General features: G+C 38.9%; 1 protein-coding gene across 1 annotated transcript in view; it reads left to right on the top strand.

The window, feature by feature from the left end:
* The window catches only part of KLHL20 (kelch like family member 20), a 57,233-nt gene that overhangs the window by 33,110 nt on the left and 3,369 nt on the right, over positions 1–20,754 (top strand). Inside the window, exons 7-11 of the mRNA XM_077763351.1 lie at positions 614–797; positions 6,136–6,279; positions 13,519–13,652; positions 14,677–14,885; positions 18,029–18,135. Coding sequence (XP_077619477.1) covers positions 614–797; positions 6,136–6,279; positions 13,519–13,652; positions 14,677–14,885; positions 18,029–18,135 — 778 coding nt within the window. The remainder of the gene's footprint in view (positions 1–613; positions 798–6,135; positions 6,280–13,518; positions 13,653–14,676; positions 14,886–18,028; positions 18,136–20,754) is intronic.

The following is a 20,754-nucleotide window of genomic DNA, read 5'->3' as shown; positions in this document are numbered from 1 at the left end:
TTTCACTTAAGGGGCGCCTGGGTGGCTTAGTCGGTTAAGCGTCCGACTTTCGCTTAGGTCATGATCTCACGGTTCGTGGGTTCGAGCCCCGCGTCGGGCTCTGTGCTGACTGCCAGCTCAGAGCCTGGAGCCTATTTCAGTCTGTGACTCCCTCTCTCTCTGACCCTCCCCTGCTCACGCTCTCTCTCTCTCTAGAAATAAATAAAAAAAAACCTTAAAAAAAAAATATTATTTCACTTAAAAATTTTTATTCCTTATGTAACAAATAAGGTAGTTTGTAAGATATTCCTAAGATCACATCACTTAGTAGAGGTAATACACAAACTCCAGTTTTCTAACTAAATTCAGTGTTTCATCCATTAAATGCCACTTACTTCCCAATCTGATTTAAATTGGTGTCCTTGTCCTTCTTTGTAAAATGGATTTATTTAGAAAATTAAAGATTATAGCAACCCCAGTGAAATAAGTAAAAGTCATAACTTATGTTTTGACCTGCTTCTAGAGATATTTGGTAAGTCCAAGCAGTATGTCATAATTTGAAGTTTTGAAGTGAGTGATACATTTTGTGCATTAGGACAGGTATTCTCTTGACCACTTATATTACTTCCCCCAGTTGGTGGCTGGTGCAGTGGAGATGCCATTTCTAGTGTCGAACGATATGATCCACAGACCAACGAATGGCGAATGGTAGCTTCAATGAGTAAGAGGCGATGTGGAGTTGGGGTTAGTGTTCTTGATGACCTGCTATATGCAGTAGGAGGCCATGATGGATCTTCTTATCTCAATAGTGTTGAAAGGTAAGTAAGGTGAATTTGAAATTTTTTTCTCTGCTAGTCATAAAGTTTTATTTGAGATGTTAACCAGGAAACAGGTGTGATTTGCTGCTTTAGTATTTCATCTACTAGTTGGCAACCTTGACCACTTAGCATAACATATGAGTCCTTTATAATTTAACCTCCACCTGATCTTTTTTTCCAGTCTGTCTTCCCTGACACACCCCATTCCCTAATGCAACTGCAGACCTGCCCAATTGCCTGTGGTTCCTTGGGCATGCTAAACTCTTTTATTCCCTCTTTGCCTACTCATATGCATGGTGTTCTTTCTTCCCTGGAATATCTCTTCAAGATTCAAATGTTACATCTTTTATAAAGCCTTCTCTGACACCCTACAGACTATTAATTACTCATTCCTCTGCTTTTTCAAAAGTATTTTAAACATACTTGTATATATCTGGCTATCATTGTTAAAATGCCTTTTCCCATGTCTATCACAGTGCCTGGCACATTGGAATCCTACAATAATTGGTTTTTAAGAACGTCTAGCTTCTGGCTCACATACACCCTTTTTCATTCAGCTGTGATTTACAGTGATTCTTGGTATCTCCTAAACATGTCTATGAAATCCTGCACCATAGCAGGGCTGGTTCAATATTCGCAATTCAATCAATGTGATACATCATGTTAGTAAAAGAAAGGATAAGACCATATGATCTTGTCAATAGATGCAGAAAAAACACTTGACAAAATACAGCATTCTTTCTCAGTAAAAACCCTCAAGAAAGTCAGGATAGAAGGAACATACCTTAACATGATAAAAGCCATATATGAAAAGCTCACAGCTAATATCATCCTCAGTGGGGAAAAACTGAGATTTTCCCTTGAGATCAGGAACATGACAGGGATGTCCACTCTCAACAGATGTCCACTGTTGTTTAATATAGTGTTGGAAGTCCTAGCCTCAGCAGTCAGACAGCAAAATGAAATAAAAGGCATCCAAATTGGCAAAGAAGTCAAACTTTCACTTTTCCAGATGACATGATACTCTGCATGGAAAATCCAAAAGATTTCACCAAAAAGCTGTTAGAACTGATACATGAATTCAGCAAAGTCGCAGGATACAAAATCACTATACAGATATTGGTTGCGTTTCTCTACACCAATAATGAAGCAAAAAAAAAAAAAAAAAAAGAAATCAAGAAATCGGTCCCATTTACAATTGCACCAAGAGCCATAAAATACCTAGGAATAAACCTAACCAAAGATGTAAAAGATCTGTATGCTGAAAACTATGGAAAACTTATGAAGGAAATTGAAGAAGACACAAAGAAATGGAAAAACATTCTATGCTCATGGATTGGAAGAACAAATATTGTTAAAATATCAATACTATCCAAAGCAATCTATGCTTTCAATGCAATCCCAATCAAAATTGCACCAGCATTCTTCTCAAAGCTAGAACAAACAATCCTAAAATTTGTATGGAACCACAAAAGATCCCCAAATAGCCAAATGTTGAAAAAGAAAACCAAAGCGGGAGGCATCACCATCCCAGACTTTAGCCTCTATTATTACAAAGCTGTAATCATCAAGACAGCATGGTATCAGCACAGAAACAGACACATAGACTGTTCTCTAGAGGAGAAAGCAGGCAAAAACCTCTTTGACCTCAGCCTGAGCAGTTTCTTGCCCGGCACATCTCCAAAGCAAGGGAATTAAAAACAAAAAAGAACTATGGGGACCTCATCAAGATAAAAAGCTTCTGCACAGCAAAGGAACCAATCAACAAAACTAAAAGGCAACCTGACGGAATGGGAGAAGATATTTGCAAATGACATATCACATAAAGAGCTAGTATCCAAAATCTATAGAGAACTTACCAAACTCAACCCCTGAAAAACAAAGAATCGAGTGAAGGAATGGGCAGAAGACATGAATAGACACTTTTCCAAAGAAGACATCCAGATGGCCAATAGACACATGAAACGATGCTCAGCATCCCTCATCATCAGGGAAATACAAATCAAAGCCACACTGAGATACCACTTCACACTGGTCAGAGTGGCTAAAATGAACAACTCAGGAAACTACAGATGCTGATGAGGAGGTGGAGAAATGGGAACCCTCTTGCACTGTAGGTGGGAATGCAAACTGGTACAGCCACTCTGGAAAACAGTGTGGAGTTTCCTCAAAAAGTTAAAAATAGAGCTACGCTATGACCCAACAATTGCACTACTAGGATTTTATCCAAAGGATACAGGAGTGCTGGTTCAAATGGGCACATATACCCCAATGTTATAGCAGTGCTTTCAACAATAGCCAAATTATGGAAAGAGCCTAAATGTCCATCAACTGATGAATGGATAAAGAAGATGTGGTTTATATATACAATGGAATACTACTTGGCAATGAAAAAGGATGGAATCCTGCCATTTGCAGCAACATGGATGGAACTGGAGGGTATTAATGCTAAGTGAAATAGATTAGTCAGAAAAAGACAGGTATCCTATATATTCACTCATATGTAGAACTGGAGAAACTTAACAGAAGATCATGGGGGAAAGGAAGGGGAAAAAATAGTTACAAACAGAGAGGAAGGTTGGCAATCCATAAGACACCCTTAAATACAGAGAACAAACTGAGGGTTGATGGGGGGTGGTAGGGGAGTGGGGAAAATGGGTGATGGGCATTGAGGAGGGCACTTGTTGGGATGAGCACTGGGTGTTGTATGTACGTGATGAATCATGGGAATCTATCCCCAAAACCAAGTGTATACACTGTATATACACTGTATGTTAGCCAACTTGACAATAAATTATATTAGAAAAAAAAATCCTGCAACATATAAAGATCTAGAGGTATACGGGCACCTGGGTGGCTCAGTCAGTCTGACTCTTGATTTTAGCTTAGGTTATGATCCCAGGGTTGTGGGATTGAGCCCTGCATCAGGCTCCAAATGGAACATAGAGCCTGCTTAAGATTATCTCTCTCTCCCTCTGCCCCTCTCCCCTGTTTGCTCTCTCTCTAAAATAAAAAAAAAGAAAAAAGATCTAGAGGTATAGATTGTAGAGCTGAAAAACAAAACAGAGGGATTAGCTCCATAGACATTAAAAACACACACACACACACACACACACACACACGCACACACACACTGAAAAACAAATTGAGTTAGAGGTGCCTGGCTGGCTCAGTAAGTAGAACATGCAACTCTTGATATGAGAGTTGTGAGTTCAAGTCCCGCAGCCCCACACTGAGTGTAGAAATTACTTAAAAGAATTAAAATCATTTAAAAAATAAAAATAAATTTAATCAAAGAAATAAGAATGGAAATGATTAAATATTTACAACTTAATAATAATTAAGCCCAAATATATCAAAATGTGTGGAATGCAACTAAGGTAGTATTCAGAGGCAAATTTATATGCACTATAACTTAACATGCGTTCATTTGAAAATAAGAAACATAAGAAAATAAATCATTCTTTTAAATCAAGAAGTTATTTTAAAAAGCCACAAAACCAAAGAAAATACAAAGAAAAGAAAAAAATGAAATTGAAAACAAATAAAATTGATATAATTACAAAAAGACAAATTGATAGTTTTTTGATAGTATGTTGTATAATTTAAAATGCCTCAGTAGCTCAGTTGGTTCAGCAGCAGACTCCTGATTTCAGCTCAGGTCATGACATCAAGCCCCATGTTGGGCTATGTGCCCAGTGTGGAGCCACTTAAGATTCTTTCTGTCCTCTCTCTGCCCCTCACACACTTGTACATGCATCAGTCTCTAAAAAAAAAAAAAAAAAAAAAAAAAAAGTAAATAGATGGAATAAAATGTTATTTTTAAAAAGGTGGGGGGAGTGGCACGTAGGCAACTCAGCTGAGCATGTGACTTGATTTCAGCTCAAGTTATGATCCCAGAGTCGTGGGGTGGAGCTCTGTGTAGGGCTCCACACTGAGCATGGAGCCTGCTTTAGATTCTCTCTTTCGCACCACCCCCACTCTGTACCTATTCCCTGCTCATATGCTCTCTCTCTTAAAAAAAAGAAAAAAGAAACAAATGTACTCTATGCCCCATGATTCTACTTGTCATGATCCATTTGCACAAGGAAAACTATACAAGAATAATAACGTGTTTTTTAAATAATAAAGCCTTTTAATTATTATTATATTTCTCTACCCTGAGATCCACATTTCCTTCCAGAGAAATTTACGAGGAAGGACCATATATCAGCAAAACCACAGGTTTTGAAGCATTTTCACAGAGATGAGAGTGTGAGGATGGGTTATCAATTATTAAGAGTTTCTGTCACTCAAATTTTCAATTAGGATACTTTCAGCTACAGGTTAACAGAAAACCTCTAGTAAGCAGGTTAAAATAATTTATTATTTTCCAGAAACACGGATTCTCGGGGCTTTAACTCCACCTCTCTGATATCTCCCTTAACTCTGCAATACTTACCTATGGATTCCTTCTCAGGTAGATATCAAGAGGGCTGTAGCAGTTTTGAGCATCACATCTAGACATAACTCTGTCCAGAGGAAGAAAAGGGGCCATGTCTTCTTTCTGAAATTTTGGGAATAAGGATCCTTGCCAGAAACCCCAGTTCTTCCTAGCAGACCTTCCCCCATCAGTCATTAGCTAGAATGGTCTTTCCTAAACCACACACGGGCAAGATGAATGGGATTAGCATGATTGGTAAACTAATAGAGAAGAAATTATGCTGGGAGACTGCCACCATGATACCTTTACCTGAGGAGTACTTAATTTCAGTTTCTATAACCTAAATCCTCTTTAGTGCATATTCCACAATTTATCAATCCACAATATACTCTGAGTATGTTTGAGTATATTGAGGTTGCCAACTTTTAATAACGAAGACCTTAAAATCATCTAGTATTAAGAGTTTCTCTCCACAGAATCTGTGTTTCATGGATTCTACAAGAATAAAACTAAAGGACAGAATCAAAAGGATACGAAGTGTCCCTACCTTTAAATATCTTCACTACAGGCTCTGCGACTTCTCAACCATTGTCACTTCTCAAATGACAAGGCAAAGAAGAGCTTAAGGAGGGCAGGGGAAAGTGATTATCCCTACATTAAGGTCTTAAACCCCTGTATGCCAAAATTATTTTTGGCATATTAGTAATTACTGTTTTAATGGCAAAATGTCATAAACAATGTAAGGATACATCAGTAGGGATAGTAGTTGTTTAAATAAAAATTAAAAACTAAAACATAAAATAGCTTTTCATATGCTTTAATTATTAATCAGCCCATATTTAGAGGAAAGATATGTAAATTGAGCCAGACTTTCTTTGTGTAATACAAACTCTGCTCTTAATGTGTTCTCCGCAGGTATGACCCTAAGACAAACCAGTGGAGCAGCGACGTGGCTCCTACAAGCACGTGTAGGACGAGTGTTGGTGTGGCAGTGCTCGGAGGCTTTCTCTATGCTGTGGGGGGCCAGGATGGCGTGTCCTGCCTCAACATTGTTGAGAGGTGATTTCTTTAAGTCATTTTCAATTTTTTAAAAGAATAAAATAAAGGGCTCTGTAAATGAAAGAGTTTAGGACACCAAGGAATCCACCATTCAGTGGATACCCATGGGCCTTAAGGGAAAAGCTTTCAGTTGATTTGAAGTCTAGGAAGATCAAAGATATAACCTGATTTTTCAAACTATTTGTTATACTGATTGAGCCTAACATTGAAGAGTGGGAACCATATTTTAAATTGCCTTCTGTATATGATACCAAGTGTACCACTTCTGCAATCTGTTCTGTTTCCCCAGTCCTTGGAGTGTATTTAGTGACTTTGCCCAGACTTTCTCCAAAACAATGACTAAAGTAATAATACTTTGTCTAGTATATCTTACAAATACCCCAAAGTATATGGATTCTCATTAATTCTTGAAGTATACTTAGGGAGATCTGGGTCGGCTGCCAAAGTGTAATTTATACTTTTACAAATCATTTAATTTGAATGAAATAGATTCTATTCTTAATTTCTTGCTCCATCAGTTTTCTGACATTCTGTCTTAGAGATTGGATTTTTGGAGGCTCATGTGTTATGATTATTGGCAAGAACATGCCATATTTCATTCTCACTTCTTAAAAAGAAATGCTTCATGACTCTTCAGAATATTTCAAATAGTAGTTATTGGTTGGATTACCATGTTTAAGTTGAAGAGTTTAACTCTGCCTTAAATAGGGATAGAGTTGCAGGTAACTCTTGAAAGCCATTTTTTAAAATTATTTTTCTATTAAGAAACTTATTTCTCTACTTTTGAAACTCTGTGCAAGAGGATTCTGGGAAGACAGCAACAGGTAATCTCTCTAAATTCCCACATAAGAATAGAGCAATAGATAGCAAAGCTTCCGAATAGGTTATGGAACTTGTTTGGATGACAGGGTGAATGTACTTAACACTACTGAACTGTACACTTAAAAATGATTACAGTGGTAAATTTAATGTGTATTTTACCACAACTTTTACAAAGTTTAAAATGGAGCTAGGGGAGAGGGTATCCCCATAAACATCAAAACACCAATAGGCAAAAGCAAAGTACCAAAAGACACAAGACCTAGATGGTATCAGTGTTTGTGCAGGAGAAAATACAGAGAAGCAATCAGAAACATGGCAGATTAAGAACAGAAGAACCCCAAAATAGACAATACATATTTATTAGGAAGTGTGAGAGCAAAATTTATGACCAACAGCTGTGACTAAGAAGGGTTTTGCTTACTCCTGTTATAGAGTAAGTGCAAGGGACCTGTAATAAGATCTGAATGACTTAGAAAAGAGTTGTTCAACCTCAGCACTTATGCCATTTTGCACCAGATAACTCTTTGTTGTGGGGGGCTCTCCTGTTCATCGTCACATGTTTAACATCATCCTTGGCCTCTTCCCACTAAATACCAGTAGCGCACACCTGGTAGTGACAACCGAAGGTCTCTAGATATTGCCAGATGTCCCTGGATGGGGAGAGGAGTGGTGCAAAGCCACTGTAGTTGAGAACCAGCTGGGCTAGAGCCATCTAGTCCCTTAGAAACCCTCAGAACTAACCAGCAGGATGACCTTCCAGAACAGGGCTCACATTTCTGGGTGCAGGATCAAATTTGAGTAGGACAGAGTTAACATCCAATGAGAAGAGAAGGCCAAGATGAAAAGGAGGACCAGTGAATAAAGCTAATAAATCTCAGGAAGCAAACCACTCTACTTTTTTAACACTATAGGAAAAAACTAGAATTTAGATTACTGTCATACCTTTTGAAAGCAATATTTTATGCCAGAAGAAAATGGAATAATGTACCTAAGATATTCAAAGAAAATATAAGTTAAATATTTTATACCTGGAGAAACTGAAGTATGAAGGGCACAAACTGTTAACACGTGAGAAATTAGGGAAAATTGTTCCCATGAGTCCTTACTAAGGAATCTACCACAGAACTTCAGACAGAATTGCTTGAGAGATCTTGATAGAGGGTGAGCATGAAACATACAGTGAATTCAAGAACTCTGAGTAAAGGGTGAAAAGAGAGTAGCATGCACCAGCTGTATGCTCAGTTGGTGCAAAGGTGGTACAAGTATTTTCAAAACTGGAAGGAGAATGGGAAGAGTGAAGCAAAAACAATTTTAATTGTTCTCAGGGATATTGAAGTGATAGTATTGCTATTCTGAGACTGTTGTGTGTATGTGGAATAAAGGAAATGGGTATGGGTTATTCTAATTCTACCCTCTTCAGGGTTCTTGATATGGAAAGATATGAATGTAAAATAGAAGAAGTTAAGTAAAAGAACTTGTAGCCTGAATGTCTGTTTGAATTAAATTTCTCATTTAAAAATAATTATATTCTAGCTCTGTCAATCGAAGAGGCCTAGGAATAATGACCAACTAGTGTCAGTGAATGTCTCTATTCCTGGACTTGTGTCTTGAAGTTCTGTTTCCCTAAAAGAAACGAGGGCTTTTTGGAGAAATGTTTGATTCCACATTTAGGATAGGAAATGTACAAATAAGCCTTGACCAGCTTGTCATACCAGAATACAAGCCATCTATCAAAGACTAGTAGATGTCAAAGAGAGTCAAGAACAAAGCTGAAGATGTTTCCGTTTGACCAAAGAAGGGACAGTTTAAACTTTATTTTTTTTTAATTTTTTTTTAATTTTTTTTTTAAATGTTTTATTTATTTCTAGGGGAGAGAGAGAGAGAGAGAGAGAGAGACAGCGTGAGCAGGGGAGGGTCAGAGAGAGAGGGAGTCACAGACTGAAACAGGCTCCAGGCTCTGAGCTGGCAGTCAGCACAGAGCCTGACGCGGGGCTCGAACCCACGAACCGCGAGATCATGACCTAAGCGAAAGTCGGACGCTTAACCGACTAGGCCACCCAGGCGCCCCGTGACAGTTTAAACTTTAAAAGAGACAGTAATTGTGATTGATTAAAATCCAATCAATATATTTAAATCTATGAGTTCCTACTGACATTTTTTAAAACTCTACTTAGTTGCCTTTAGAAATAACAGGGAATTAATCTGTCATCTTTAGGACTAGTAAAAGATTGAAACTAGTAAGGTTTCAAGTAAGTAAAAGATTGAAACTAGTTAGGACTAGTAAAAGAGTGAAAGAAGCATGCATATATCCAACCCTATCACATATGAATTGGGTAAAAAAGAGTAGATAAGAGGATTGTTTCTTTGTAAAAACATCCAAATAAAGGAACATAAATTTTGCAACACTCAGTAAATAAGTAGACCTAGGCATTAATAATTAACAGCTGCTAACATACCACCTTCTGTAGTTTTGCCAAAGGGACCAAATGTGGTCTAATCAAACTTCTGGATCCAGAAGTTCTGCCAATTTGCAGAACATACAGAGGACAGACCAATGCATTGAATTGCACTATGAGTGTCCCGTCAGTCAAATCCATGTGTGGGGAAACTTGTAGGTTGACTACCCCAAGTTCTAAAAGATGAATTGTGGGGGGAGAAGGGGCATGGAGGAAGAACCTTTTGATAAAAAGAGACTTTGAAAAATTATAACAAACAAGAGTAAGTGTCTAGGGATGCACACTTGGGTGGTAAAAACTGTAAAGAAACACAAGGAAGTGATTACTGTAAAAGTCAGGATAATGGTTATCTTGTTTGGAGGAAGGCATTGAGTTTGGAAAGAGACACATCCAAAGGGCTTCCAGTGTGTCAGGCAAACTTATTTTTCTTTGCCTGGGTGGTAGGCTTTCCTTATAGGATCTCATTAAACTACACATTTGTTTCATATGACTTTCTTAGTCAATGTTTTATTTTATGATAGAAAGTTTTAAGAATTATGCAAAGACTTCAGCTTCCAAGGAGAATGCAGTAAGTAGTGACAGCCATCACTCCCACTGCAGCAACTAGGGGAGAATGAGAGCACAAATATACTTTTTTAGGGGTACCTGAGTGGCTCAGTTGGTTAGGAGTCCAACTCTTGATTTCAGCTCAGGTTGTGATCTCACAGTTTGTGAGTTCAAGCCCCACATCAGTCTCCATCCTGTCAGAGCAGGGCCTACTTGGTATTCTCTCCCTCTCTCTTTGCCCCTCTCCTGGTCACGCTCTCTCACTCAGTTGCTCTCTCTCAAAATAAATAAATAAACTAATGTGTGTGCGTGTGTGTATATAATTTTTTTTTTAACATCAGAGATATGTGAAAGTAACCAGGGCTAGATGAACTAAAATTCGATTGAAGAGGAAGCCCATTGTGTGAGCTGAGATCATCAGCTATTTTCTTCCCTGGGGATGTTTTTGCCAAGTCTAAAGGCAAAGGATTCTCCTGGAAGAGAGGTATATCAGTAGAACTTTTAACAGTCATGCAGGTTGACATGACAGATTGGAATCTAGGACAATTCCAAACATACTGCTGTTTTTCCCCATGAGATGTTTTCTGAGTGCTAGGGTAGCTCAGGAGACTAGGGAACCAGAGTAAGTGAAATCTTATGGAACCCTCAGAGCTTAAATAAAGCCCTGCTGTGGGGAGAGGCCTGAAACAAATACATGTGTTCCCAGATTTGGGTTCCTACAGTTACTTTGGTGTCTTCTTTTCACGTTTTTCAGCCTTTCAGTATCTGCTGGTCAATTTTTTAACATTCTCTGTAGTCAAATAACTGATATAACTTCGGTTTTCCTTCGTGGGTCTTGATTGATAAATTACTAGTGTTCAGAAGTAAATATGATAAAAATCGGAATGTCTTATCCTTGAGACATTTGAAAATAGAGGTGGACAGAGTCTAACGAAAGCTCAATTCCTGAATGGATGGAGCCGATCAATATTTCACCCTCACCTGCCTAATACAGGAAAGAATGAATCTACCGCAGGTGGAGTGAAAATGAGAGGGTAATACCAGTTCCACCTTCTAGGGTTCCATTCCCTTATAATAATGCCCAGCATACAATAAAAAATTATGAAACATCTGAAGAAACAAAAATATGGCCAATAGCTGAGAGAAAAAAAATAGAAGCATTTAGAGTTAACAGAAAAATACATTAAATAATAAATAAAATAGAGGATAAGATTAAAATTGGGTAAAAGGTTGAAGAATTTAAATATGGAATTGGAATCTAAAAATAATATGTGTTCTACAACTGAAAAACATAATATCTAAAATTAAGAACTCCTTGAAATGAGATTAACTAGATACCGTGGAAGTAGACAGACACAGAAGACCAAGTAATGAACTCAAAGACAGATTAATAGAAAAGGTGGCTTAGTCGGTTAAGCGTCCGACTTTCGCTTAGGTCATGATCTCGCGGTTCGTGGGTTCGAGCCCCGCGTCAGGCTCTGTGCTGACTGCCAGCTCAGAGCCTGGAGCCTATTTCAGAGTCTGTGTCTCCCTCTCTCTCTGACCCTCCCCTGCTCACGCTGTCTCTCTCTCTCTCCTAGAAATAAAAAAAAAAAAAGAAAAGAAAGAAAGAAAATATCCAAACAGAGGAAGAACAGAGAAAACAGAATGGAAAGAACAGACTCTAAGAGACTCATGGGACACAGTCTAACATACATGTAACTGGAGTCCCAGAAAGAGAGAGATAATAGGAGAAGCAATATTTGGAGACAGAATTTTTGGCTGAGAATTTTCTAAAAGTGATGAAACAAACATAAAGTTTATTCAAAGTGCGTGAACTTCAGGAAACCTTCACTGACTAACTAACCATAACCTTTCTCCAGGTCCTCCGTTCTCCAGTATTTATATTTCTGCTTCTTTCATCTGTGTTAGTTACCACACTCTCAGAATCCGTTTGGAGGTTTTTCCTTTTCTCTTGCCTCTTAAGAGCAAGGTCTATTTTTAGTATCATTTATTTTATATTTCCTGCAATATTGATATAGTTTGCTATACAGTACTTAATATAATAATGAAATTTCCCACCCATGTAATAAAATGGCAGCACTGTTCCAATTTTTATCATATTTACTTCTGAACACCAGTAGTTTATCAATCAGGACCCACTAAGGAAAACCAAAGCTATATCAGTTATTTGACTACAGACAATGTTCAAAAATTGACCAGCAGATATTGAAGGGCTGAAAAAAGTGAAAAGAAGACACCAGAGTAACTGTAGGAACCCAGATCTGGGAATACAAAGGAGAAAGATCAGCACTGTGGGAGCCTAGAAGCCTAGAAGACAGATCCCACAAAGCTAGAACCGTCAGCACCTGGCAGCTAGTGCTCTGAACAGATGTGACACTCCTCCATGAAGGGTTCTCTTCCTGGCTGATTTTGGAAGATTGTACTTTCCAAAGATGATTACAATACCTGCCATTTCACATGTTCTTTGTATAATTTGACTTTGACACTCTTCTTACTGAGAGATGGGATTTATGTTTCCTCCCCTTGACTCTGGGCCGCTTTACAGGAATACCAAAAGTGGCCCTATGCGACTCCTGGGGCTAGGTCATAAAAGGTGATACATCTTTCACTTGGATCTCTTGGGGCACCTTGAAGCCCTGAGCTGCTTGAGGTTGCCATGCTGAGAGGAAGCCCAAGTGAGCTGGCGTGGAGAGATGCTGAGGCTACTTGGAGACATGCCCGGCCAGCCCCCGGCTGTGTTAGCATTCTGCCCTTCCAGCCCCAGCCACAGTCTGAGAGCAGCCAGACACCTGAGCCAGAACTTCCCTGTGAGGCTTTTCCCAAATTCCTGACCCATGGAAACAGGAGTTAATAAATTTAGTTTTGAGTCCCTGAGTTTTGGGGTGACTTACACAGTTGTGATACTCTTACCTCAGGAGCTCAGAGGAAGTGTCTCACAGAACCATGACTAAGACCTCCAAGAGGCACAACAAGGCTGGTTTTGGAAGTGTCAGGAAAAGGCTAGAAGCTGCAATTCGCTGGTTCAGTCAGAGTGAAAGAGCCTTTGCTGAGACAAGGCTGACAGGGTTGGCAAACACACAGAAAGGAGCCTGTCCCTTCTCCTGCCTGGACTTCTAGCGCCTGGCCCTTCCTCTCGGCAGAATCTAACAGACAGCCAAGCATGGCTAAGGGGAAATGCTCTTTTCAGAGTTCTAGCACCAGCATCACAAGGCTGAATATAGGAAACAGCTGAATAACGGACACAGGCACAAACCCTAAGACTTCTTTTCCTAATAACCAAGTAAAATATGTTAGATTCTCACATGTGACCATAGCATGTATCCAACAGATCTTTGGCAGATTTCACACCTTGTGAAAAAGGCCTCACTTAATCAAAACAGGAGTGCAGGCTTTGGTTTCTCCCTCACTGCAGGTATGATCCAAAGGAAAACAAATGGACTCGAGTGGCTTCTATGAGCACCAGAAGACTAGGCGTGGCCGTGGCTGTGTTAGGAGGCTTCTTATATGCTGTAGGTGGCTCTGATGGGACATCTCCACTCAACACAGGTGAGTACCTTCCAAGGTCAGCCTGGTTCCCCCAAAGCAGCACATTCCTCAGGAGAGTCCCCCTACAAAAGAGTATAAAAATCCAGGTTATCCTGTAATTTTAAATTACAGATATAAATTATAAAATTTATATAATGTTTATATAAATAATATAATTACTTATAATAATTTAAATAATTGAACATTATTTGACCCCTAAGAGAGTACAGTTCTCAGCTCTTCTTCTGCTCCTTCTGCAGGCATAGTCTTCTACTGTATTCCCAAAATATTTCTTTGTCCTTTCCTCTTTACAAGCTTCTAGGAATTTATAATGAATCAAAGAACTGTTTTCCTAATATGCTTATTTCCCTGCCCCACCCCCAACCATCTCTCCTTATAAAAACCAAAACAAACCTATGTTATAATCTAAAAATAAATAAAAACTTATAACTAGAAGCTGGTTTATATGTTAGTCCTTTCTATTTAGAGATAATGGATATTTTTACCCAAGGATGTTAGTGTGGCACCCGTATCAGATCCATTGTCACTTATCTTGTCTTCTGCTTAGAGTGCAGTAGGAATACAAGCAAAGGGACACAACGGCACAGGAGTTGTCTGATCATGACAATAAATTAGTAGTATGGAATGGTGCTGACAGGTCTTACAGTCTAATCCCCTCATTTAAAGGGCACCTGGGTGGCTCAGTCTGTTCGGTGTCTGGCTCTTGATCTCAGCTCAGGTCATGAGTTCAGGCCCCAAGTTGGGCTCCATCCTGGGCGCAAAGACTACTTGAAAAAAAGAAACGATGAGGCCATGAGTCATATAGTCAGAACTAGAACTAAGGTACCTTCTACCATATACCCAAACAAAACCCATCCCTGATGAGATTATGTTGGTATTGTCCAAAGATATACAAGCCCTTCTCAGAAGCGAAAATCAGATTGTGTATCAAAAATATGTGTTATCACAAAATTTTAATGGCTATGAGGAAAACTAGAGGTGAAAAGAAATGTTGAATTGTCACTTGCTATTTTTCCCCCTACAGTGGAGCGCTACAATCCTCAGGAAAACAGATGGCACACCATAGCTCCTATGGGGACCCGGAGGAAACACCTAGGCTGTGCAGTGTATCAGGACATGATCTATGCCGTAGGAGGTAGAGATGATACTACAGAGCTTAGCAGCGCTGAGAGATACAACCCCAGAACTAACCAATGGTCTCCGGTGGTGGCTATGACATCCCGCCGTAGTGGAGTAAGTGCCTCACTACTGAAAATGTGGGGGAAAAGCATGAAGAGAGGGTTGTGTGGGAGAGCTCTGATCTGTAAAATACTGGGACAGTAAAGAGGTGCGCTGTTTAGGCAGAACAACCCCTGCTACTTTTGTACTGGAAAAAAAAATAATATAATTGCTGTTATCTTTGATGGTTAAATATCTCATAGTCAATTATGTCTTTAATGATAGAATTATTTTTTGTGATTTATCTTTCATCTGTTGTTTTCCTAAAAGACATTGCTTTATCTTATCCACTACCTTATCTAACTTAACCCATATTCATCTGTCTCAGTTAGAGCTAAATATTCCTAACTAATTTCTAACTAGTTTCTAGGTAATATTCTAAGTAGGTGGTACACCAGTTCAAATGTTTAGGCAGAAACACACCTGCCCCCACCACCAGTCTCCACAAATAGGGTTGAGTCTATCCCATCTGTAGTCTAGACCTGGTCAGGCTGACCTATGTCATGTTCTAGACCATGGATGACTTGTGACTACAAGTGACTTCCAGGGTGGAGTACAGAATTCACCCATCCTAGATGAATTGCTTCAGAGTGAACTGTAATCCATAAGCCACTGATTGTGTCAAGAGTCCATCGATGTGGGACAACAAGTGGGAGAAGCCAGCAGTAGCTAAAGAGTCTGTGACCTGAGGACAGAAGGGAGTAAATTCTGGTTTGCACAAATCAGGGAACACCACTGGTAGGCCTCAGCAGGTCAAAGCATTCCCATGCCTGTGGCTCTTTATTACTGGTGGTTAACAGCTTCTTGGTCACACTCCTATTGTTTTCACTGCTAAATTCTGATGATTTAGCAAATATTTATTTCCGTTTTCTTTTTTTTTAAGTAATTTATTTTTTAACTTACATCCAAGTTAGTTAGCATATAGTACAACAATGATTTCGGGAGTAGATTCTGTAATGCCTCTCACCCATTTAGCCCATCCTCCCTCCCACAACCCCTCCAGCAACCGTCTGTTCTCTGTATTTAAGAGTCTCTTATGTTTTGTCCCCCTCCCTGTTTTTATATTATTTTTGCTTCCTTTCCCTTATGTTCTTCTGTTTTGTATCTCAAAGTCCTCATATGAGTGAAGTCATATGATATTTGCCTTTCTCTGACTAATTTTGCTTAGCATAATACCCTCTAGTTCCGCCCACACAGTTGCAGATGGCAAGATTTCACTCTTTTTGATTGCCGAGTAATACTCCATTGTGTGTGGGTCTTCTTTATCTTCTTTATCTCTTCATTGATGGACATTTGGGTTCTTTCCATACTTCGGCTATTGTTGATAGTGCTGCTATAAATATTGGGGTGCATGTGCCCTTTCAAAACACCATACCGTATTCCTTGGGTAAATACCTTGTAGTGCAATTGCTGGGTCGTAGAGTGGTTCTATTTTTAATTTTTTGAGGAAGCGCCATACTGTTTTCCAGAGTGGCTCCACCAGTTTTTAGCAAATATTTATTAAGCACTTACTGTATGCTAGAAAAGCACAAATGAGTGCAATGACTCATCAAGGAGCTTCCAATTTAGTGAAGGAAAATGAAATGTTTACAGCTAACTATAAAAAAAATTATAGTAGTGGCACGTGCAGTATAGTAAAACATGGGAGAATATGCTTAGTGTGTTTGGGACAGTGAAGAGACTTATCAGAGAAAGTCACATGTTAGCTAGGCCATAAAAGAAGAATAAGATTTTCTAGAAGAGGAAAAGAAACCAACCAGGGAACAACATGCAAAAGTATGGAGGCGTGCATATGTGGCTCTTGAGAAACTTAACAGAAGACCATGGGGGAAGGGGAGGGAAAAAATAGTTACAAACAGAGAGGGAGGGAAGGAGGCAAACCACAAGAGACTCTTACATACAGAGAATAAACTGAGGGTGAATGAGGGGGTGGGGAGGAGGGGGAATTGGGTGATAGGCATTGAGGATGGCACTTGTTGGGATGAGCACTGGGTGTTGTATGTAAGCAGTGAACCATGGAAATGTATCCCAAAACCCAAGAGCACACTTTACACATTGATAGCCAATTTGACAATAAATTATATTAAAAAAAAAATACTTGGGGCGCCTGGGTGGCTCAGTCGGTTAAGTGTCCGACTTCAACTCAGGTCATGATCTCACAGTTCATGGGTTTGAGCCCCATGTTGGGCTCTGTGCTGACAGCCAGCTCAGAGCCTGGGGCCTGTTTCCGATTCTGTATCTCCCTCTCTCTCTGACCCTTCCCTGCTCACACTGTCTCTCTCTCTCTCTCAGAAATAAATAAAACATTAAAAAAAAATATATTTTTTAAAGTTTAAAAAAATAAAAAATAAAATACGTATTTTAAAGAAAATGAAATTTAAAAAAGAACAAACAGGGTTGACGGAGGAAGGTGGGTAAGCAATGGGCTAGATGGGTGATGTGTATTGAGGAGGGCTCTTATTGTGATGAACACTGACTGTTGTATAGAAGTGATAAATCACTGAATTCTACTTCTGAAACCAATATGCAAACTAACTAAAATTTAAATTAAAAAAAGGAAAAAAGTCTTAAAAAAAAGAAAGTATGGAAGGGTGAAAAACGTGTGGTATTTTCTGGGACCAGCAGTTAAATCAGTATTACTGCAACCTAGGGCACATAAGGAAGTGAGGCTAAACTGGGCTTGGATGGGTTTCTGGAGGGCCTGAACAACATAATAAGGACTTTAAGCTTAGGCAGTAGAGAGGCTTTGTTTTTAGAGGAAAGTGATAGCATGTGTATTTTTAACAATTTTAAACAGAGTTTTAGTGGCAATTTAGGTAGTGGATTAGAACAGTCGGATACCAAAGAGTGAGAGCCCTTTGGAAGTTCTTACTCCCAGTGATGCTTTTCCAAAGTTTTAAGAAATCTCTGTTTTTGACTCTGTGTAAATATTCTATTTACATATACAATATGAATTTACATATAGAATAAAAGGAATACAAAATTTTATTGTTCCAACAATGTAGATTTTTGCCATTATTTTTTACTCCGTATTCAAGTAAACCATAATTTAAAGCCTTAAAGAATTATCTTTTATTATTAAAGATTTATCTAGAAACCAGTGTAAATTTTCCCGGTGACTCTCTGGCTCCTTGAGCAGTGCTGTGTTGGTCCTACAGGTCGGCCTGGCAGTGGTGAATGGGCAGCTCATGGCCGTAGGAGGTTTTGATGGCACGACATACTTGAAGACCATTGAAGTTTTTGATCCTGATGCCAATACATGGAGGTAATGTTTAAGCTACATTGCAGATCACACTGCTCACTGGAAGATTGTGGGCATAAAGCTGCCCGTGACCATCAAAATCAGGATGGTCAGTACACTGAGAAGTGCTTTTGCGGTACGTGGAAGGGAGCTCCAAGTTACCCATATTTGATGGCTTATTTTGACTCATTGCTCTAAAGTGACTGATGTCTTACAAAATCTTCTCTTTGGTAACTGTCCAGTTTTATAATAGAGAGATGGCAAACACAGAAAAAAAACATCTTCTCTCTAACTTCGTCATGTTCAGCTGGGGAAAGTAAGGCACTGAGAAATAAAATGAACAAGTTAGCAATAGAGTTAAAATTAGAACTTGGGTCTTTTGCTCCTAATCTGTCACAATTTTTTGGTGTTCTTTTTGGTAGCTTTATGCCCAAGAAAAACAAATTGCAGTTACTTTTAAAAAATTATAGTTTATTTCATTTTAAAGCTGACTGTTTTCTTTAAGCTTTTAAAATCCATTTCTTTCTTTCTTTATTATTTTTAATCTAATTTATTGTCAAGTTGGCTAACCTACAGTGTAACCAAGTGTGCTCTTGGTTTTGGGGGCAGTTTCTCATGATTCATTGCTTACAAAGAATACTTAGTGCTCATCCCAACAAGTGCCCTCCTCAATGCCCATCACCCATTTTCCCCTCTCCCCCACTCACCCGCATCAACCCTCAGTTTTCTAAATTTAAGAGTGTCATATGGTTTGCCTCCCTCTCTGTTTGAAACTATTTTTTCCCCTACCCTTCCCCCATAGTCTTCTGTTAAGTTTCTCAAGTTCCACAGATGAGTGAAAACATATGGTATCTGTCTTTCTCTGACTTATTTTACTCAGCATAATACCCCCCAGTTCCATCCATGTTATTACAGATAGCAGGTGGGGTGCCTGGGTGGCTCAGTCAGTTAAGCGACCAACTCTTGATTTTGGCTTGGGTCATGATCTCATGGTCATGGGATTGAGCCCCATATCAGCGTGGAGCCTGCTTGGGATTCTTTCTCTCTCTCTCCCTCTCTCTCAAAATAAGTAAGTAGATTTTAAAAATAAGTTAATTAAAACCTATTTAAATATATTATTTATCTTATTTTGTTTTTAATGTTTCTCTAAATTTATTTCTTGAGAGAGAGAGAGAGAGAGAGAGAGATACAACATGAGCAGGGGAGGGTCAGAGAGAGAGGGAGATACAGAATCTGAAGCAGGCTCCAGGCTCTGAGCTAGCTGTCAGCACAGAGCCCGATGTGGGGCTCAAACCCACGAACTGTGAGATCATGACCTGAGCCAAAGTTGGATGCTTAACCAACTGAGCCCAGGCACCCCTCTATTTTAAAGTCTATTAAATTTTAACAGTCACTTTAGGGAGGAGTCTCCCTTTTATTTAAGAGGTTTAATTATGTTAAACTATATGGGATTAATTTTACTCTACTCTAAATTGTTAACAATCTTAACAAATCTTTCCTAAGTACTTAAGTAGTTCTTATAAATTCACATAAATCAGATAACTCATGTATTTATTTTAACTATTCAAAAACTTTTTCAGGGCGCCTGGGTGGCTTAGTCGGTTAAGCGTCCGACTTTCGCTTAGGTCATGATCTCGCGGTTCGTGGGTTCGAGCCCCGCGTCGGGCTCTGTGCTGACTGCCAGCTCAGAGCCTGGAGCCTCTTTCAGTCTGTGACTCCCTCTCTCTCTGACCCTCCCCTGCTCACGCTGTCTCTCTCTCTCTCTCTCCTGGAAATAAATAAAAAAAAAAAATTAAAAAAAATTCAAAAACTTTTACAAACCTAGTAAAATTCTCTTAAACTTTAAAACTTAAAATCAGAAGTCCAAATCTTTACTCAATCACACATTTTATACTCGATTCACAAAACTGGTCTGATAGATGCCTTAATATGCCAGAGTTGCTTAAATATTACAAGAACTTAAAATGTCAAATATATAGTTAATTCTCAAACTTAACACAAAATATTAATTGAATTAATTAGTTAAATGTACCTCCTGTTTATACTTAATTCCAAATATTAGCCTTCTAAGAAAACAGTTTTACCTTCCAAGCAACATGGGTTTTCCTTCTCAATAAATTTGGCTTATGTGCATAAATGTATCTAAGGGAACCACAGATACCAGTCTGGCCCACGATGTGAGGCAGCAGATATTCTGAAAGACCTTTCTCACGACCATGAAAGATACGCTGAGAGCTCCTTTGTAGTCCTTATTCCAAAAGGGCCTGTGTCATAGTCCCTTCCCGCTGCATTCTGAGTAGACATTTTCTCATTTTGAGCCTGCAACTACCCACCCAGATCTTTTCATCATTCTGGAAGATTCTCTTCAGTCTTCATGTCTGGGAAAGCCACACTTTTACAGATATTTAATTGGCGTGCTTTGGACCATACCTGTCTCTCATGTCTCTGTAAGCCTTGGTCATAATACTGAAGTCAGACTAAAAGTCAGGTATTGTAGCACTTTTGGCTTCTGTATCACATTTCACAACCTTGGTTCCTTAAGTAAAGATTTACTGAGTGTTTTAGACCCTGGGATACAACAGTGAACAAAACAAACTTTTTTTTTTTTTTTTTTATGTTTTTATTTATTTCTGCGAGAGAAGC

Source organism: Crocuta crocuta, unplaced genomic scaffold (genome assembly GCF_008692635.1).
Source record: "Crocuta crocuta isolate KB4526 unplaced genomic scaffold, BGI_CrCroc_1.0 scaffold3, whole genome shotgun sequence".
In the NCBI taxonomy this organism is placed as follows: Eukaryota; Metazoa; Chordata; class Mammalia; order Carnivora; family Hyaenidae; genus Crocuta; species Crocuta crocuta.
Note: the sequence above shows the minus strand (reverse complement) of the source record. Positions and strands in the feature narration are given on the sequence as shown.